The sequence below is a fragment of the Melozone crissalis genome, unplaced genomic scaffold, assembly GCF_028551555.1.
Source record: "Melozone crissalis strain CALT ecotype California unplaced genomic scaffold, PUWL_Pcris_2 ptg000005l_1, whole genome shotgun sequence".
Classification (NCBI taxonomy): Eukaryota; Metazoa; Chordata; class Aves; order Passeriformes; family Passerellidae; genus Melozone; species Melozone crissalis.
Genome location: NW_026535783.1, coordinates 19019417 through 19035158, shown reverse-complemented (window position 1 = coordinate 19035158; position 15742 = coordinate 19019417). Strand labels below are relative to the sequence as shown.

At 35.5% G+C, this 15742-nt stretch overlaps 1 protein-coding gene across 4 annotated transcripts in view; it reads left to right on the top strand.

The window, feature by feature from the left end:
- DMXL1 (Dmx like 1) overlaps positions 1-15742 on the top strand; it is a 77093-nt gene that overhangs the window by 42118 nt on the left and 19233 nt on the right. For 2 of the 4 annotated variants that reach the window (XM_054290071.1, XM_054290064.1), the window contains exons 23-32: positions 667-919; positions 2482-3572; positions 3840-4031; positions 5253-5329; positions 5519-5646; positions 7097-7345; positions 7722-7835; positions 13563-13726; positions 14693-14832; positions 15170-15255. In XM_054290071.1, coding sequence (XP_054146046.1) covers positions 667-919; positions 2482-3572; positions 3840-4031; positions 5253-5329; positions 5519-5646; positions 7097-7345; positions 7722-7835; positions 13563-13726; positions 14693-14832; positions 15170-15255 — 2494 coding nt within the window. The remainder of the gene's footprint in view (positions 1-666; positions 920-2481; positions 3573-3839; positions 4032-5252; positions 5330-5518; positions 5647-7096; positions 7346-7721; positions 7836-13562; positions 13727-14692; positions 14833-15169; positions 15256-15742) is intronic. The other 2 variants (XM_054290073.1, XM_054290072.1) reach the window with 1 other exon arrangement.

Sequence of the window (15742 nt, the reverse complement as noted above, 5' to 3'; positions counted from 1 at the left end):
TTTTTCTCTTCTTTCCCACCCCAAATAAATGATAAATACAAAACCTTCATCTTTACATTCCGATTCCTTTTTAGCCGTCATATTACTGATACTGAAAAGTGACACGGGTAATTTCTCTGCTCCAATACTAAGGGGCCTGCCTACAGTTAGCTTCCTTTCAGATTTTCTACCCTGTCCTCTAGGAAGACAAGCATAGTTTTTCATTTCCACATGTCGTGTTTTGGCAGAGATGAGGATTAGCTCCTAGAATCCCTATACAAAATAACAAGGCAAACACAAATTATTTCCTGGGTCTATTTGAATTGCATAATTGTGAGGAAATTAATCTCTGTGATAATAAAGGATTTGTTCTGTAAAGCTTTGTAGCTAAAACAGCTAGAATCCAGAGGTAAGAGATGGCATGTGGACATTGGTAATGATCTATAGAGCTGGTTGATTTCAAAGATCTGTTGTCATGCCATACTTAAACTGAAGAAATGCAAATCCAGTCTTGCATGTGATACTTAGCTACACCTGTTCTGCTTCATTCCTGCTCACTTTTTATGGAGTTGGTAGACCTACTTACTTTAATCTGAGCGAATCTATGTCACTACCTGCCCTGTAATAATTTTAAACTGAGGAGAAATTACAAAGTTTGATCATTTAAACATATTTATTTTTAATTAGGTCTGCCTTGAAAAACTGCATGATACTCAGTTGGCTCTTGTAATATCAAGACTTTATGAATCGGAGTTTGAAGTGTCTAGTACTTACAAATCTGTGCTACAGAAGAGAGTTTTGGGAAGTGTGTCTACTGGAAAAGAGAGTTCAGGGAACATTCACTGTGACCCTTTCTTGCGAAGCATGGCATACTGGATTTTGGAAGATTATAGCAAGGCTCTTGACACTTTGATTAAACATTCTGTTGAAGATGAAGGAGGTAAGAATATAGATATTTGGCCTGTTGACTTGATTTTAAATATTTGCTCATTTAAGCCACAGTTTCTTGAAGTGTCATCTGAACAAAACCAGGTACCACACAGTTCCTCACCACTTTTAGTAAATACTTGTTGTAGCAATCCATGTGGACTTTAATAGCACACATGGTTACTGTATTATTGTTACCCTGTATCCCATGGATGCATACTTTGTCCTTTAAGCATGTAACTATCAAGATACTGGAATGACCCTGCGGTAATGCAGCTGCTTTTCCAGAAGCAGTCTAAAGATGAAGAGAAAAATTAACTTCTTAAATTAATTTGACTCCATCACAGCCTGAAACAAATTTTTTTTTTAGCCACTTATATAGGAGACTCTGGAAGACATGGTGTTTTGTAGCTTTTAGGCCTTTATAACAGCTGACTACAATAATATAGTTCCAATAGAAAGGTTTTGATACTTGAAATAGTGCTAGGAGGTCCATGTGCTGCCTGAAACAGCACATGAGTCTCCTAGAGCATTTCATTTCTATGTTCACTTGCTGGCTTTATAGGCCTTCTAAGAATTAATTGTATTATTTCCTAAAGGTAGTGTTTTCATTGAAGTGAAATGCTTCAAGTCCTAGGTAGTTAGCTGGTTTCAGTCCTGGCTACTGAGAGAAATTGGAAGGGGATAAAAAAAGGCTCAAATACTGGAATTGGATAGCTAATTCATGAAACTGGTTTTTCTATCTTGACCTCATCTTTCGGTGTAAAATAATTTTAAAGTGTTGCTAATTCTTCTGTGGTCAGTTAATGGCTTGTTTGTGGTGTCTTACCTTATTTTCTTACCTAGAATGTGCATTTTTATGTAGCTCTCTCTATTAACTGTCACCAGCTGTGCTTCTCATAGAGGAGAGCGTAAGGGTTTATTTCAGCTATCCTGAGACCTTTGAAAGCTGTGTGAATCATGCTATGCTGATTCTCATACGTCTTCAGGTTTTTTTTTCTTGTGGACATGAAAATGAAATGAGTAGATGTTGCACTGCTGTGTAATTCATTTATTTGTATGTAATACTGCTACCATCATGTATAAAAGTTGTAGATGTCTTAGTTTTATTGTAAATTGCATTTCTTTTGAGATGTAGACAAAATAAAAAATACTATTCCAATTTTTTAAAAGCAACCTTAAATAAAAGAAGTAAGCTATTGTCTTATTGTCATTTAGACATGGAACTTGGAGACTTCAGAAATGTAAAATTACCAGGACAGTGGCCTTGTTTGACATCAGTAAAACTGGCCTGAATACAAAGAAAAGAAATGATAGCTGTTTTAATTTAAAAAGTCATGCCTACTGCCCCACTCTGCTTGTTTTTAGTAGGTTTGGCAATGTCCTTCCCACTGAGGTATTCAAATGATGAAGGTGGAGAGGAGGGTGCAGTGAAGTAAACAGTAGAATGGATGTGTGAAATAGACAATAGAATTGATACTAAGACCTAAAAGCCTTCTGATGAACTTAGGACTTTGCAGATTGATTATTTCATGCAGAGTGGTACTTTATCTTCATGCTGCCATATCTTTTCAGATGAAGGGGATGGCTCATCGAGTTGCAACCCTGCAGTGTTTAACTTCTATAACTACCTAAGAACACACCCCCTCTTGCTGAGGCGTCATTTTGGCTCTTCTGACACATCTTCCACACACATCTGCCTAACAGTAGAAAATGGATTAGCTGACAAAATCAACCTAGGTGAAAGACGGCTATTTTTCACCACTGCATATGCTCATCTAAAAGCTGGTTGTCCTATGTTGGCCTTAGAAGTGTTATCAAAGATGCCCAAAGTTGTCAAGAGGTCAAAGTTATTCTGTAAATCCCCTAGTTTAGTGGATACTAGTAAAGATTTCTCACCATTATCTCCAGTTAAAGAGTTTGAAACAAAAGATCAAGCTTCCAGTATTGATTGGTCACAGCCAGTATTCAATGGTCTAGGTTCATCTTCAGATTGCTCATCAGGAAAACATTCAAGTTGCACTCTTTCTTTTGATTGGAGCCAGCCAAGTGCTCTATTCCAAGATGAACAGTTGCAGTTGCAGTCAGACAGTGATGAAAATGAGGAAAGTGAAGATTCTTCCTTGGTAATGAAAGAGCTAAAACCTCTGAAGAAAACTGAAAAATTGCATGAAACAGGTTCTAGCTACACAGAATCTTTTAGTGTAGTTGATGACAAAGATATTCTGAGTCCATCAGAAGATATAATTTCAGCACAGCTGAAGTTTAGGGCGTGCCTGAAAATCCTTACTGTGGAGCTTCGTACGCTATCCACTGGCTATGAAGTTGATGGTGGAAAGTTGCGGTATCAGCTTTACCAGTGGCTTGAGAGAGAAGTGGTAGCTCTTCAGAAGACCTGTGATTATGGTGTTGAAGTAGAAGAGACACAGTCAGGAGTTAGCGGGATGCCAGAGGAAGCTACATTACATGAAAACACTGAAGACTTAGCTGACCAGGAAAAAACTATGCTGCAGAAAGAAGACTTTCAGAAACGACGGCAATGGCTTCTGAAGTATCAGTCTCTCCTCAGAATGTTTCTTAGTTACTGTATACTTCATGGCTCACACGGTGGAGGCTTGGCATCTGTCAGAATGGAATTAATTTTGCTCTTGCAGGAATCTCAGCAGGTATGTGGGGGAGCTTAGGTTTTGTTTTCTCTGCTTCAGGTTTGTAGATTTATTTGAAAGTGTTTTGTCATATATTTGAAATTTTCCTACTGTAGCTTACATGTGTTTTCTAATAATTCTAAATCTGTTTTTAACAGGGTTTTTTATGTACACTGTTTATTTTTTGTTGTTGTTTTATTGAATACTTTTCCCTCTTTCAAAAGTTACTATGTTCCCTTAAAGAATATGTACCATTGCTTTGTGTACGTGTTTCTTGCTTGTTTTTAGGAGCAGTCAGTACAGATACCTTCCAGCCCTCCACCAGAGCAAAACTCCATACCTCTCCTATTTGCTTGCACAGCTAGTGCCAAAACAGTGGTGGCTAATCCATTGCTACATCTTAGCAATTTAACTCATGATATATTACATGCTATAATAAGCCTTGATTCACCACCTCATCCGGATACTCAGAACAGCAAGGTATGCATTTTTTTATAATTGTGTTGTTGTTATCGTCTGGTTTGCTGAAGTCACAAATTCTTCTTTCAGACAGCATGAGAACTTTGTGCTGTGCTTATTTGTGACAAAGTCAAACCATGAAACATAATCAGTTTGTGTAGTACTTGAGCTTACAGAAATGTCCAGTGATCATCTATCATTGTTGAGGCGTTGAGCATCTGTTTCAACAAGCTGTTGTAGATTGGCCTCTCTCAGAACTGGATATTTGTCCAAGAGGACATTTTAGTGGAAAACATGTTATACTGAACCATCAGCATAATATTTGTCTTTATGACAGTATGTTCATTACTTCTTTTATGTTAATGGCAGATTCTACATTTTATTCTTAAACATAAGTAAAATTAAATGTTTAAGTGCAAAAACTGAGTGTCTGCAAACTTCAATAAACCCATACTGTTTTTTGTGAAACAGTATGTGTTTGTATAGTAGTTTTTAAAAATTGTTTCTGTAAGATTTATCCTGTATTTAACCTTTGACTGGAAGTAAAACTGAGTCTTTCCTGAAGTTTTGTATTGTTAGGTCCCAGATCATGTCTGCTTTTATTAAGGATTTCTAGAGAACGCTAAAAAGATGGCTTAGTCCTAGTTAGCTTTGTTTTAGAGGGAACAAACCAATAAATACAATAAACTGTTTTTGTTTTAATGGAACCTTTTTGATTAACAGCTTCTCTAGCTTTTTAATGTTAGTGTGTTCTGTGATGCATTAAGAAAAAAGTGTCAGCTGTATTAAAAGTGCTGATCAGTATGATACTGAGTAAATTGAGTGTGTGTCCAAGAGCTGCACTAGAATTGGTCAAAAACTAAGCTGCATTATAGTTTTCATTCTGAAATAAATTCTTTGTATTCTGAGCCAGCAAACTGCTGCTGTTTTAGGGCGCAATTACATAGGACTATTGAATACAGGCTTAATATACTGCTGTTTAATAATTGAAAACGTTTCAGATGGAGCTGATCTGTGATTATGTGTTGGTGGGGTGAGTGAGTTTTCCCCCATCCTTTTCATAAGGTGTGAACTGATTTGTCTGATACAAATTCTGAAGCAAAAGGTGGCTTTGTAAATGCATAAGGACTTAGATGTTTTGTGTCCAGTGCTTGTTACACGTGTGTATGCAGAGTGAAAGGCTGTGATACTAACCACAGCTCACTTTGGCTGTAATGAGTTCTGTATAACTTTGTCTTTCAGATATATGTAATGCATACCTTAGCAGCGTCGCTCTCTGCTTGCATCTACCAATGTCTCTGTGATGGCCATAGCTACAGGTAAAAAAAAAAAACATCACTATGAAAAGTGATTTTTAGACAGCTCTCTCATTACTGTCTTGGTAATGGATAGGGCACCAGAAGGCCGTGATCACACTTGCCTGCATCTAGAAAGTGTTATCACTTGAATAGTTGTAAACATAACTTTTAAAAATAAATATTATTTCCCTGTTCTTCTCTGTTTCACAGCTCATTTCAAGCAAATCAGTTCACTGGAATGGTGTACCAGACCGTCCTGTTAACTCAGCGTCATTCTTTAAGAGCAGCAAGCTTAGAAGAAACAGTGACTCCCAACACATCCCCTGCTCAGTGGCCAGGTATCTAGACTTGTTTCTTTCCTCTTAAGGAAAACTGAGTTATCTGGATCCACTGTAAGAGCATGTGGCTATGACTTTCTAGTAGTATTTGTGACAGCTGTGTTGAGTTCTTTGATTAAAATGTTGTGGGTTGTTGTTTTTTTTTTTCAAAACATCTAAGGTACTACTTCTGATTATTCACTAAGTCAAGTTGATTTATGTTGCTTTCTTTAACTAAAAAAATTTTGGTGCTGGATCTAGTAAAGAGAGAGCAGCTAAACTGGAGGTAGGGTGAAGTCATGTCCTGTGTGTGCTCTACTTATGCCACCTGTAGCACTAGTATCCTACTTCTTGAGTCCCAAGGACCGGGAAGGCTGTCCTGGTTTGTGCTCCAGCTAAGAATTATTTTACCTTATGGATAACTTCTGAACTACCTTAAAACTATTAAAAATGAGACATTTATAATAAATCATGCTTTTCTGTAACTGTAAAATTAATGTCAGATTTCAGGTAATACTTAGAGTGTGCTGACATTTATGCTAGTTAAACTGTGCTAGGGAGCTACATTAGGTGGAGTGTTATCAATGTAATACATCTAGGTATGGGCTTGAGTTTACAGCACTAACTTTAATGTAAGCATAGCCAGGAAATGTGCTTACTTATTATGAGAATCGTTTCTTAAATCAGAAAATTCCTCTTTAAAAATCTTCATGGATAACCTGAAACAGCCTTTGTATTTGATGCTATGTCATTTTTTCCCTTCTGCCAAACATTGTCACTGAATCTAGAGATTTTATTGAGGAACTAGCTTGTCATCTGTTTTTTTGTTAGTTAATCGCAGGGTTAAATTTCTGATGAGTTGGGCAAGGAATTGTTAGCATTTGCTCTTACGAATCACTTTGAACTGACTTTTTCTATTTTTTAGTAGATTCACATGCTATGTGTGCAAATTTGAGAGCATGACAAAAAGCAGAATTCTTTGGCCATGACTATGTGCACTTTTACTTGTGTGCACAAAGTGTCATGTTGAAGGCACATCTGAAACTACGCCCTTTTGTGGGAGCATAAAAACATGACAAGAGGTTTAGTATTGGGTGAAAGAACACTTGCCAGATAATGTGTAATGCAGGTTGATGCCCATGATTTTTGATTGGTTATACCACTGTAAAGTGAAAAGATAGAATTTCAGTTTTCAGGATTATAATGTCGTTATAATAATTGAAAAAAATGTTATGTATTTCTTTAACCATTAGTCCAAAACAGAAAGCTAAAAAGCTAATAAATTGTTAAAAATTAAGAGCTTACCTCTTTCTCCTGAAGTTTTCAACTTGGGTTTCAATGTGTAGAGCTTGGAATTTTTCTACACTAAACATTACTAAGTAACGTAGGTTGCCAGACAAAATTATATCTGGAGTATGTTCACACACACATCTGTGCTTTCTTAAAGATGATGTTTATTTTATATAAACAGGAATGACGACTCTAATACGTCTCTTGAATTCTGCTGGTGAGGAAGCCCAGCCAGGTCTCACAGTTCTACTTTGTGAAATTCTAACTGCAGTCTATCTCAGCCTGTTCATCCATGGCCTTGCCACACATTCTAGCAATGAGTTGTATAGAATTATGGCTCATCCACTTAACAACAAAATGTGGTCTGCTATCTTTGGAGGAGGAGCTCATATGCCCAGCAGAGGACAGCAGCAATTAAAGACAAAAACTGGTCAGTTCTCTTGTTTTATATATATTTGTCTTCTGGAATTTTTAAGAAAATTATGTGACTGCTGAAAGCTTAATTACTTTAAGTAGCTTGTGTTCAATAAGAATTCAGTATGGTTTTTGATTTGCATAGAAAAACAAGGATCTGAAACAATTTGTGTAGATATTGTGTAGAAGAGAAGAGTGAAGCAGAAGTGAATGCTTCTGAAAAAAGGTTTCCAAGTAGCACAGCTGCTCTAGTATGAGGGAGTTAAATTGATCTGAGAGAGTTTCCAGTACTATTACAGCCTACTTTGTGTTTATTTTAAAGCTTTCCAGTTCTCTTCTAACTGGAATATATTCCCATTTTACAAATGCAGTATGTTTTCTCTCTTTGACAGGTAGGCACTTCCCAATGCCTAGCCCACATCAGGTAGTAGTGTTCTCCATGGAATGCGTGGGGTTTTCCAAATCCCTTGCCTCCTTCAGTACTCATAGTCCTACCAAGCCTTCAGGCAAGATACTAGATTTAGTATTAGGCCTCTACATGCAGTTTGCTATGTGTGGTTTTTGTTTTATTTTTTTTTTTGCATATGCAGAAAGACAGAAAAACTTCTGTTTGCAAGCCATGATATCAAAATTTGAAGTAAATTTTTGTAACTAAAGAAGCACATAAATTGGGCCTTTTTAAGAAAAGAAAATTGTCAGCACTGTAGTATTCTTATGGCTCTTCATTTGAAATAAATATTAAATACAAAATTACTTTGACCATGGTTTGAAAAGATCAGAAGTGTTTCATATCTTTTTTGGAGAGCTGCTTGTTTTGCTTTTTGAATATAAGCATTATTGTGCATGTGGATTTCTAAGTGTTCATTCCAGATATTACAAGTGAAAGGCATCTTGTTGATATTCTAAGAACCCTTTAGAAAAGCAAACAATCTTCAAGTTTTAAATTTAGGGAGTTATAAACTATCCTGAGGTCCAGAACAAATTCCTGTAATGCTTTTATTTTTCATATAGTTATGTGCTTTTTGATTTACTTTGACTTCTACAAAACCAACAGCAAAAATGCTACAATTGACTAAGTTTTTAAGAGAAGATGGTGGAACGACAAATTTAATTAAACTCTGATGACTTTCTATATTACATCTAAATATATATGTAGAGAGACAAAATGTAACTTTCTATTAAAAAAAAAAAATTTAATATTTAGATGTATGTTAACATATCAAAATGTCTTACCTTCCAGTTATGAAAAACTGTAAATGTGGTCTGTTTAATATCTTCATCAGACTTTTAGAAAAATGTTTTCAGAGTAGAGATATTTACCCCAAAGTGAGCTCTTATTCTGATTAGTTTTCTCTGTGGTACTGAGCAAACATTTCTCTCTATCACTTTAGTAAGGTAAACATGTTTGCTGTCACACAATTTTCAGAAGTTTTAACTGGCTTTTGTTGGAAATTCTGCTAACTAGGTGTTGGTAACTCTATACTAAACTGTGTTATTACTACTGCTAACACTGGCTTAAAATGCAAAGTATTTTTACAAAGAAGTGTGTTCTGAAATGCATACTAAGTGTAGTCTATCTGCTGCATGTTTTTTAAGGAGGAATGCTGGCTGCCTGATTATAGGTTTAATGAAACTGTTGCTGGAAGAATCCAAAAGCTCTACCTAAAAATTGAAGGGAAGAAGGAACATTTTTAACACTAGATTTTAGGGGTCATCACTGAGATAGGGGCCTAGAGCTGTTGTGTGATCTCTGTCTTTGGAGTTACTCAAAAGCTTGAACAAACTAGGCCATCAATTATGTCAGCGCTGTTCTGAGCAACGGGTTGGACTAAGTGTCTTTCAATCTATGTAATTCTAGGATTCAGGACTATTTGTTTTTAGTGTGTGTTTATGTAAAGCAAATTTGGGGTAAAGGTATTTCTCCAAAGCCCTTTCTTAGTCATATTGAAAAAAATTATGAGGGGAGAAAGGGAAAAAAATTGACCTCCAATGAAGCAGAGGGATTAGGATTAAAATCAGCTATATTTTTGTGCCTTTACTGTTTCTGACACCCAGAAGCAAATAGAAGTGACTGGAATGCTTATTCCAGCCAACTAACCATATTCTTCTGTAATGTTATTTAGATTTTTTCTATATCTTACCATTTAGTTATGCTTAACTAGACTATTTTCCTTACGTTTACTTTTAGATTTTTTTGTGAAATGCTTCCACTCTCAAATGGAGATTGAAAGCTAAAAATTCTGAACGCTAATAATTCTAATGCAATAAGACTATGCATGGCCTCTCCTCCTTGCCTTCTCTCCAATCCTTTAGTACATATTTAAACGTGGGTGTTGATCTCCAAGTTGGAAATTTATTTTAAGAGATGTTCATAATTCCAAGTACAGCATTGGTCAATAAAGTTATGTTATTTCCCTTTCTGCTCTTTGCTTTAGTTGACTTGAGCATGTAGTAGCTTTGAATATAAAATTTCACTTAATTAAATATGATCTTTCTCTTAGACTCAAATGGTAAAAATAGGAACCAAAAACCAGTATCTGGTAGTCTTATAAATCCCTAACCTCTATTAGGAATTATTTTTTATTGAAAACTTGTTTTAGTGCCTCTGTCACATAATAATCAGACAGAACAAAGCAGTTTGAATGCTTTTCAGACATGATTCTTGTTTTTGCAGTTGCAGCAAATGATTTTGGCAAACAGAACTAGCACATGGTGTTTTGTTTTCCAACAGGCAGTTATCATCTGAAAAAGAACCTTGTTGTTGATTATAGTAGATTTTTTCAGAATCACATTTACTATATTTTGCTTGAAATCTACCTAAGCAAACTGTTTTATAATGTAAGTCTGTATAATAGAGATGGTAAGTTCTTTATCATCCAGAAGGTTCTTAAGGAAGAATTTGACCTTTGTTTTAAGTTAGAAATCCATAGTTTCATTTCATATATTCAGTTATTCCATGCTGCAAGAGTAAATGAAGGGAAGTTGAAAGCAATCTGCCTTTTAGTTCTTCCTGGGAAGGTGGAAAGTAACAGATCTTTTTGTTATTATTGCATGTCTTAGGACTGGACAGAAATGGAAGGATTTTCCTTGTCTGAAATAGTGCAATATTCTTGGGAAATAGCATAAATTTTACTTTTGTCTTTTAAGTAAAATGGGAGCAAAGATAAATGTTTCAAATAAAAAACAAAACACATGTAAAAAATTTTTAATTAAAAATAAATGAGAAATTTGAAAGTCTGTGTAATGGGTAATTTGAAATCCGAAATGACAGTCTGAACTTTAATGACATTTTTAATGTAGTTAATTCTTTTAGAATGTATAAAAAGAAATTTGCTTTAATAGTGTTTGTCAAACTTAGGTGGTTGTTCTTTCATTTACCTCACATACTGAATTTTTTCCAATGGCTAGCCTGCAGTATTCTTAGAAATACAAAGAGTGATCCAACAGAAAGGGATAAAGTACTTTTTTAATAAAAAAAAAGTAAAAACTTAAACTTACCTTTTGAATTCTGCTTAGAAAAACAACCTGCAGGGCTATACTTGCTTGTTTCTGTATCATGCAACACTTGCTCCTTATTTCATGCCTAGTGAATTTCTTTTAATTAGTTGCTAAAATTTAGCTGGAAATTCATAGTAATGCATGTGCATGCTCCTTAACTGATAAGTTTTGAATAATGAGATGAAAATGTCTTGTACTGCAGTTGTTGTGGTTTTGACTTATAGCACAGGTAAGTGGATTTCAAATACTATCCCTAACAGAAAAAAAAAAAAAAAGATACAATATAGAAGTGCAACACATAGTGTTATGATATTCCTGTTTCAAGATGAAAGATGGGATGTCTTCATCTTTTATTAGATTCTATATATGAATTCTTTTGTGGCTGTTGTGCTTTAACCCCAGCCATTACACCCTGCCTCCAAATGTCCTCCCCCTTCCTCCCCCTTCCCCCACCCTATGTGCTGACCATGGTGTCAGGTGCTCTGGAGTGTCCCTTTGGTCAGCTGGGTCACCTGTCCTGGCTGTGTCTCCTCCCAGCCTCCCTGGCACCCCCAGCTCCCTCGCCGGGGTGGAAGTGCAAAAGCAGGAAAGGCCTTGGCTCTGTGTAAGCCCTGCTCAGCAATAACAAAAACATCTCTGTGCTATCAGTCCTGTGTTCAGCACAAATCCAAAACACAGCTTCACAATAGCCACTTGTGAAGAAAACTAACTCTGCCCCAGTCTCAACAAGCCTAGTAGTGATAATGCTTGTCTTCATATGTAGTCAAAAATCTTTCTGAATCCTGGAATAATATGCTATTCCTGGTCCAGAAATGACCAGAAGTAATGAAAAAAATGCACTGACTAGTGTGAGTGCAGAGAATTTGTCCCTTAGAAGAAAACACAAAAAATTGTGAGTATGAAAATCCTGGAAGGTATTTTTTTTTTTAAAAAAGACCCTTGTATTTAAATCTTAATGGCCCAGAGTTACAGTTGTACCATTGGCTCAGTTTGTGTTATGAGCAAGTGAGTCTCATATATGGAAATAAGTGTTTGTAAATTACCACTGTTTTTCTTTTGTTCAGACTGTTAGACCTTATCTTTTCAAGTGACTGGAATACCCATAAGAGTTTTGAAGGACATTGTCTTTCAGGCATCTGTCAAGACACAGAAAGTCTCTTGTGGATAAAACACTAAAAAAATAAGGGTATAGGAAATCCTTCATGGTAGTTTACTCCAGGAACAGATAGGTGTGCTGGCTCTCCTTTTGCCATCCTCAGCATTATTAATAGGAGAAGGTAATTTTGGAAGCTTCAGTAGTTGTTAGTTTTGATGTTCATGTTAGTTCATTCTTGCAACTGGTCTGGCCCAACATGTTGGTGCTTGAACTCAGTGATAGAGATATCTGTCCCTCAGTTGAGCTCTTTAAACCTACAGAATTGCTTTCTTGGCTCATACTTATTACTGCTGTTAAGGTAGCCCATACTTCTCTCTGCTTAAGAAAACAGACTCAGCTAAATCAGTGTTCCAGGTTTTGTGGACTCCAAAACGATGTTCAAAAAATCAACTTCCTTTTTATCTTCATATTTAAGCTTTCTTTGTTTTACCTAAGTCTTGAACCCACTCTCAGGTTTCACTGTAGAAACTGATCTCTGCACATTCCATGTATCTATTTGAAAACAGAATAAAAAAATCTTTAAAAAACTCCAAGCATACAACAACAGCAACAAAACAAACACAAGCTCCACCTTCTACAATCAAGTAGGAAGTTGATTCAAGTCCATTTACTTGGTTACAAAAGATGGCCAACAAATCTCCAAATGTAATTTCTTTTCTCCCTTGTTGCTTTCACTTCTGATGTGTTCTGGAGAGTCAGAACACTGACAGTTGGTAACAAGTGACAGTTGACATCATTCCTCCTCTACTAATAGAAAGGCTGTATTGGAGTATGATTCCTAACAAGATTAACAAGATCCAGAAGTATTGCAGGGTATGAGGGGATACAAATATGTTAAGATATTCCTGAAATCTTGAATGAGGTATTTCCTTCAGTACTGCAATAAAAGAATGAAAATAAAACCTTCCATTGACACTTCTTAGTTTGAAAGAAGTCAGTGTTGGGGCAAGCGAGGGGACCTCGCTGCTTCTTGGATTGAGGGTGTTACTGCAAATAATTAATCCTTCCCTGTTTAATAAGTTGTATATTAGATTGTGTTAGTTAAAATGTTATCTTTTGTATTTGCTGAAGAAATGTATTGTCAGGGCATGCGGATTTAGCAGAATTGTACTACTTAGAAAAAAATACAGATCTCCACTAGAAGGACACATGGAGTCACAAGTTGGAGCAGGAATGGCAAGCTTACATATTTGCAATATATATTCTGAAAAATAAGTCTCCTGGCTTGTCTTAAAAGCTAATCAGTATTCAGTAGTTCTTATTAAGTAATTTAGTTTTGCAAGATCGTTGGCTTGAGTAATAATATTTGTCACCTTTGTAAGAAGAGATCTTCTCATGCGGTTATGGGTGTATTATTTGCAGGGAGTTTTTACATTCTGGAGTTCTAGTTAGATACTAGTTTTATGTATTTGAGGATTAAAATGCTCTGTGTTTAGTTGTTACATAAATGCTAAGGTGAAATTCTGAAAACTTGTCATGATGGAAATTTTTACTTTTCATTACAAATCTGTTTATTAAAAGCAATAAGGAGGTAGAGCAGAAGGTTTAAAGCAATATACCCTATTTTCTTCTCACATAGATGATGGAGAGAAACAGCAAAAACATTACAGGCTTTCATCAAAAACCTCTGCAAAAGAGAGTTCTCAGTTGCCTGCATTGCCATTGGTAGACCAGCAATCATCATCTTACAAAGAAAGATTTATCCCTCCTGAACTTAGCATCTGGGATTATTTCATTGCAAAGGTAATTTTTTGCTGTTTTGACAATAAAGTGCCTTCTATCACTTCTGGATTGGTAGTTTCTCTCCTCTTAGTCATTATTCTAGGTACTGATGTGATAGAATCTGATTGTCTTTATTGCTCACATGTAGCTTTTTCTAAAATGGAGCCTATACATATTTTTGAAACAGCTTTCTTGAAAACTCTTGTTATTTAAGGTTTCTTTTTTTCAGATAATGATATGAACAAATAATGTTAATTTTTATAATTACAGTGTACAAATGTGTAGATAATTACAGGTCAGGTATTTAGGGGAACAAGGAAATGTGAGCAGCATTTATCAGCTATTTCAGCTGGGTGAAGTGCACATGCATACCCCCTGGAAATCAAATTATATTGCCTTGCCAAGTCCATTGTGGTCAATCTTTCTTTCTAGAAAGTTACATACTTCTTTGGAGCTGTACACACATTTCTATATCAAGTGTTATCTACATAAGCAAAGTAAGTGTATTTTAGGCAGGACAAAAAAAGAAAATGCGAATACTGAATAGTACACTGAAGCAATGATAATGGGCTGATCATAAATATGATCAGGGAGAGGATAGGATTTCTGTGAGCTCTTAAAAGAACTGAAGAGAATACACCCTAGTGGTTTTGGCTTCTCTCTGACAGGCTCGTGTGTGCCACATCTGGTTTGGTATAACTGGCAAGAAAATAAAATAAGACTTCAAAAACAGTTAGTGTTTTCATTTTCAGCATTAGAATTTTTCAGTAATGTAAAAAATAGTTAAGGTGTTAACTTATGTATGTAGTGCTTATGGAACATTATCCTTTTCATGAGGTACAAACTCCAAATGTTACTAAATGGAGTAAGACGATATGTCTGCTTTTTATAAAAAGCTTCAAGCATTGTAACTATTCAGTTTTTAAAAGTAATTGAGAATGAGATGTTGGCTAGAAGATATTTACAGAATTTTTTTGAAATTTTTAGCCATTTCTTCCACCACAAAGTAGAGTGGAATATGATTCAGAAGAGAGTCAGGAAAGTGATGAAGATGATGAAGACAATGATGGAGATATGTTTGCATCAAATTCACATAACCAAGAGCATTCTAATTCAAATTCTTACAGGTAAATAACACTTCAGAATGCAAGATATTTTGCCATGTCTAGACTTGGCTTTCTGCTTTTTTAATTTTGAGATAATATACCATTTACTTGAAATTTTTATGTATTACCCAGTAGTTAACTAACTGTAGTTAATTTTCAAATCATTATTTTATTAATTTTATTAGTATGTTGTGTAGTGATTTTTGAATTCAAAGTACCTATAATATTCTAAAGTATGGTTTGTAGTTTTCAGTAGTTTATAATGAAGATTTGAAGGTCTAAATTTAAAACCTAATATTGAATAAGTGAGAAAATTATTTTCCTATTAGTAAATGACTTACTAGTGCTTTCTTGTTAGTTGGTCACTGATGAGATTGGCAATGGTTCAGCTGGTACTTCACAATTTGAAGATTTTCTACCCTTTGGCTGGACATGATCTTTCAGGTAATAAGCGACAGAGTCTCTCCATACCTAATCAGCACATTAAAATCAGCAATGTGTTGAATAATATGCATATGTGGTAGCTTTTAGTTCAAAAGTTCTTAGTTTTTTAGTGATACGGGAATAAATGTTCTGATAATGTTTATCATACAGCAGGTATATTTATGAAATGACATGGTGGGTGGCTGAGATGAATGGGTGAGAAAGAATGCTCAGGTCTCCCTGTACTTATGTCTTCTTTGCTTTTTAGTCACATAATCATGTTTGCAATATTTATTTCCTGGTACAATATTTTTTTCCACTATATTTTTTTTGTGATTGAAGTCACATCATTCCTACTCCTTGTTTCATAGTCTCATAGAATGGTTTGGTTTTGGAATGGATCTTTACAAGTCATCTAGGTCCAACCCTGCCCACCACATCATGGACAGGGACATCTTTTACTAGATGATGTTGCTCAAAGCCTCATCTGACATGACCTCCCACATCT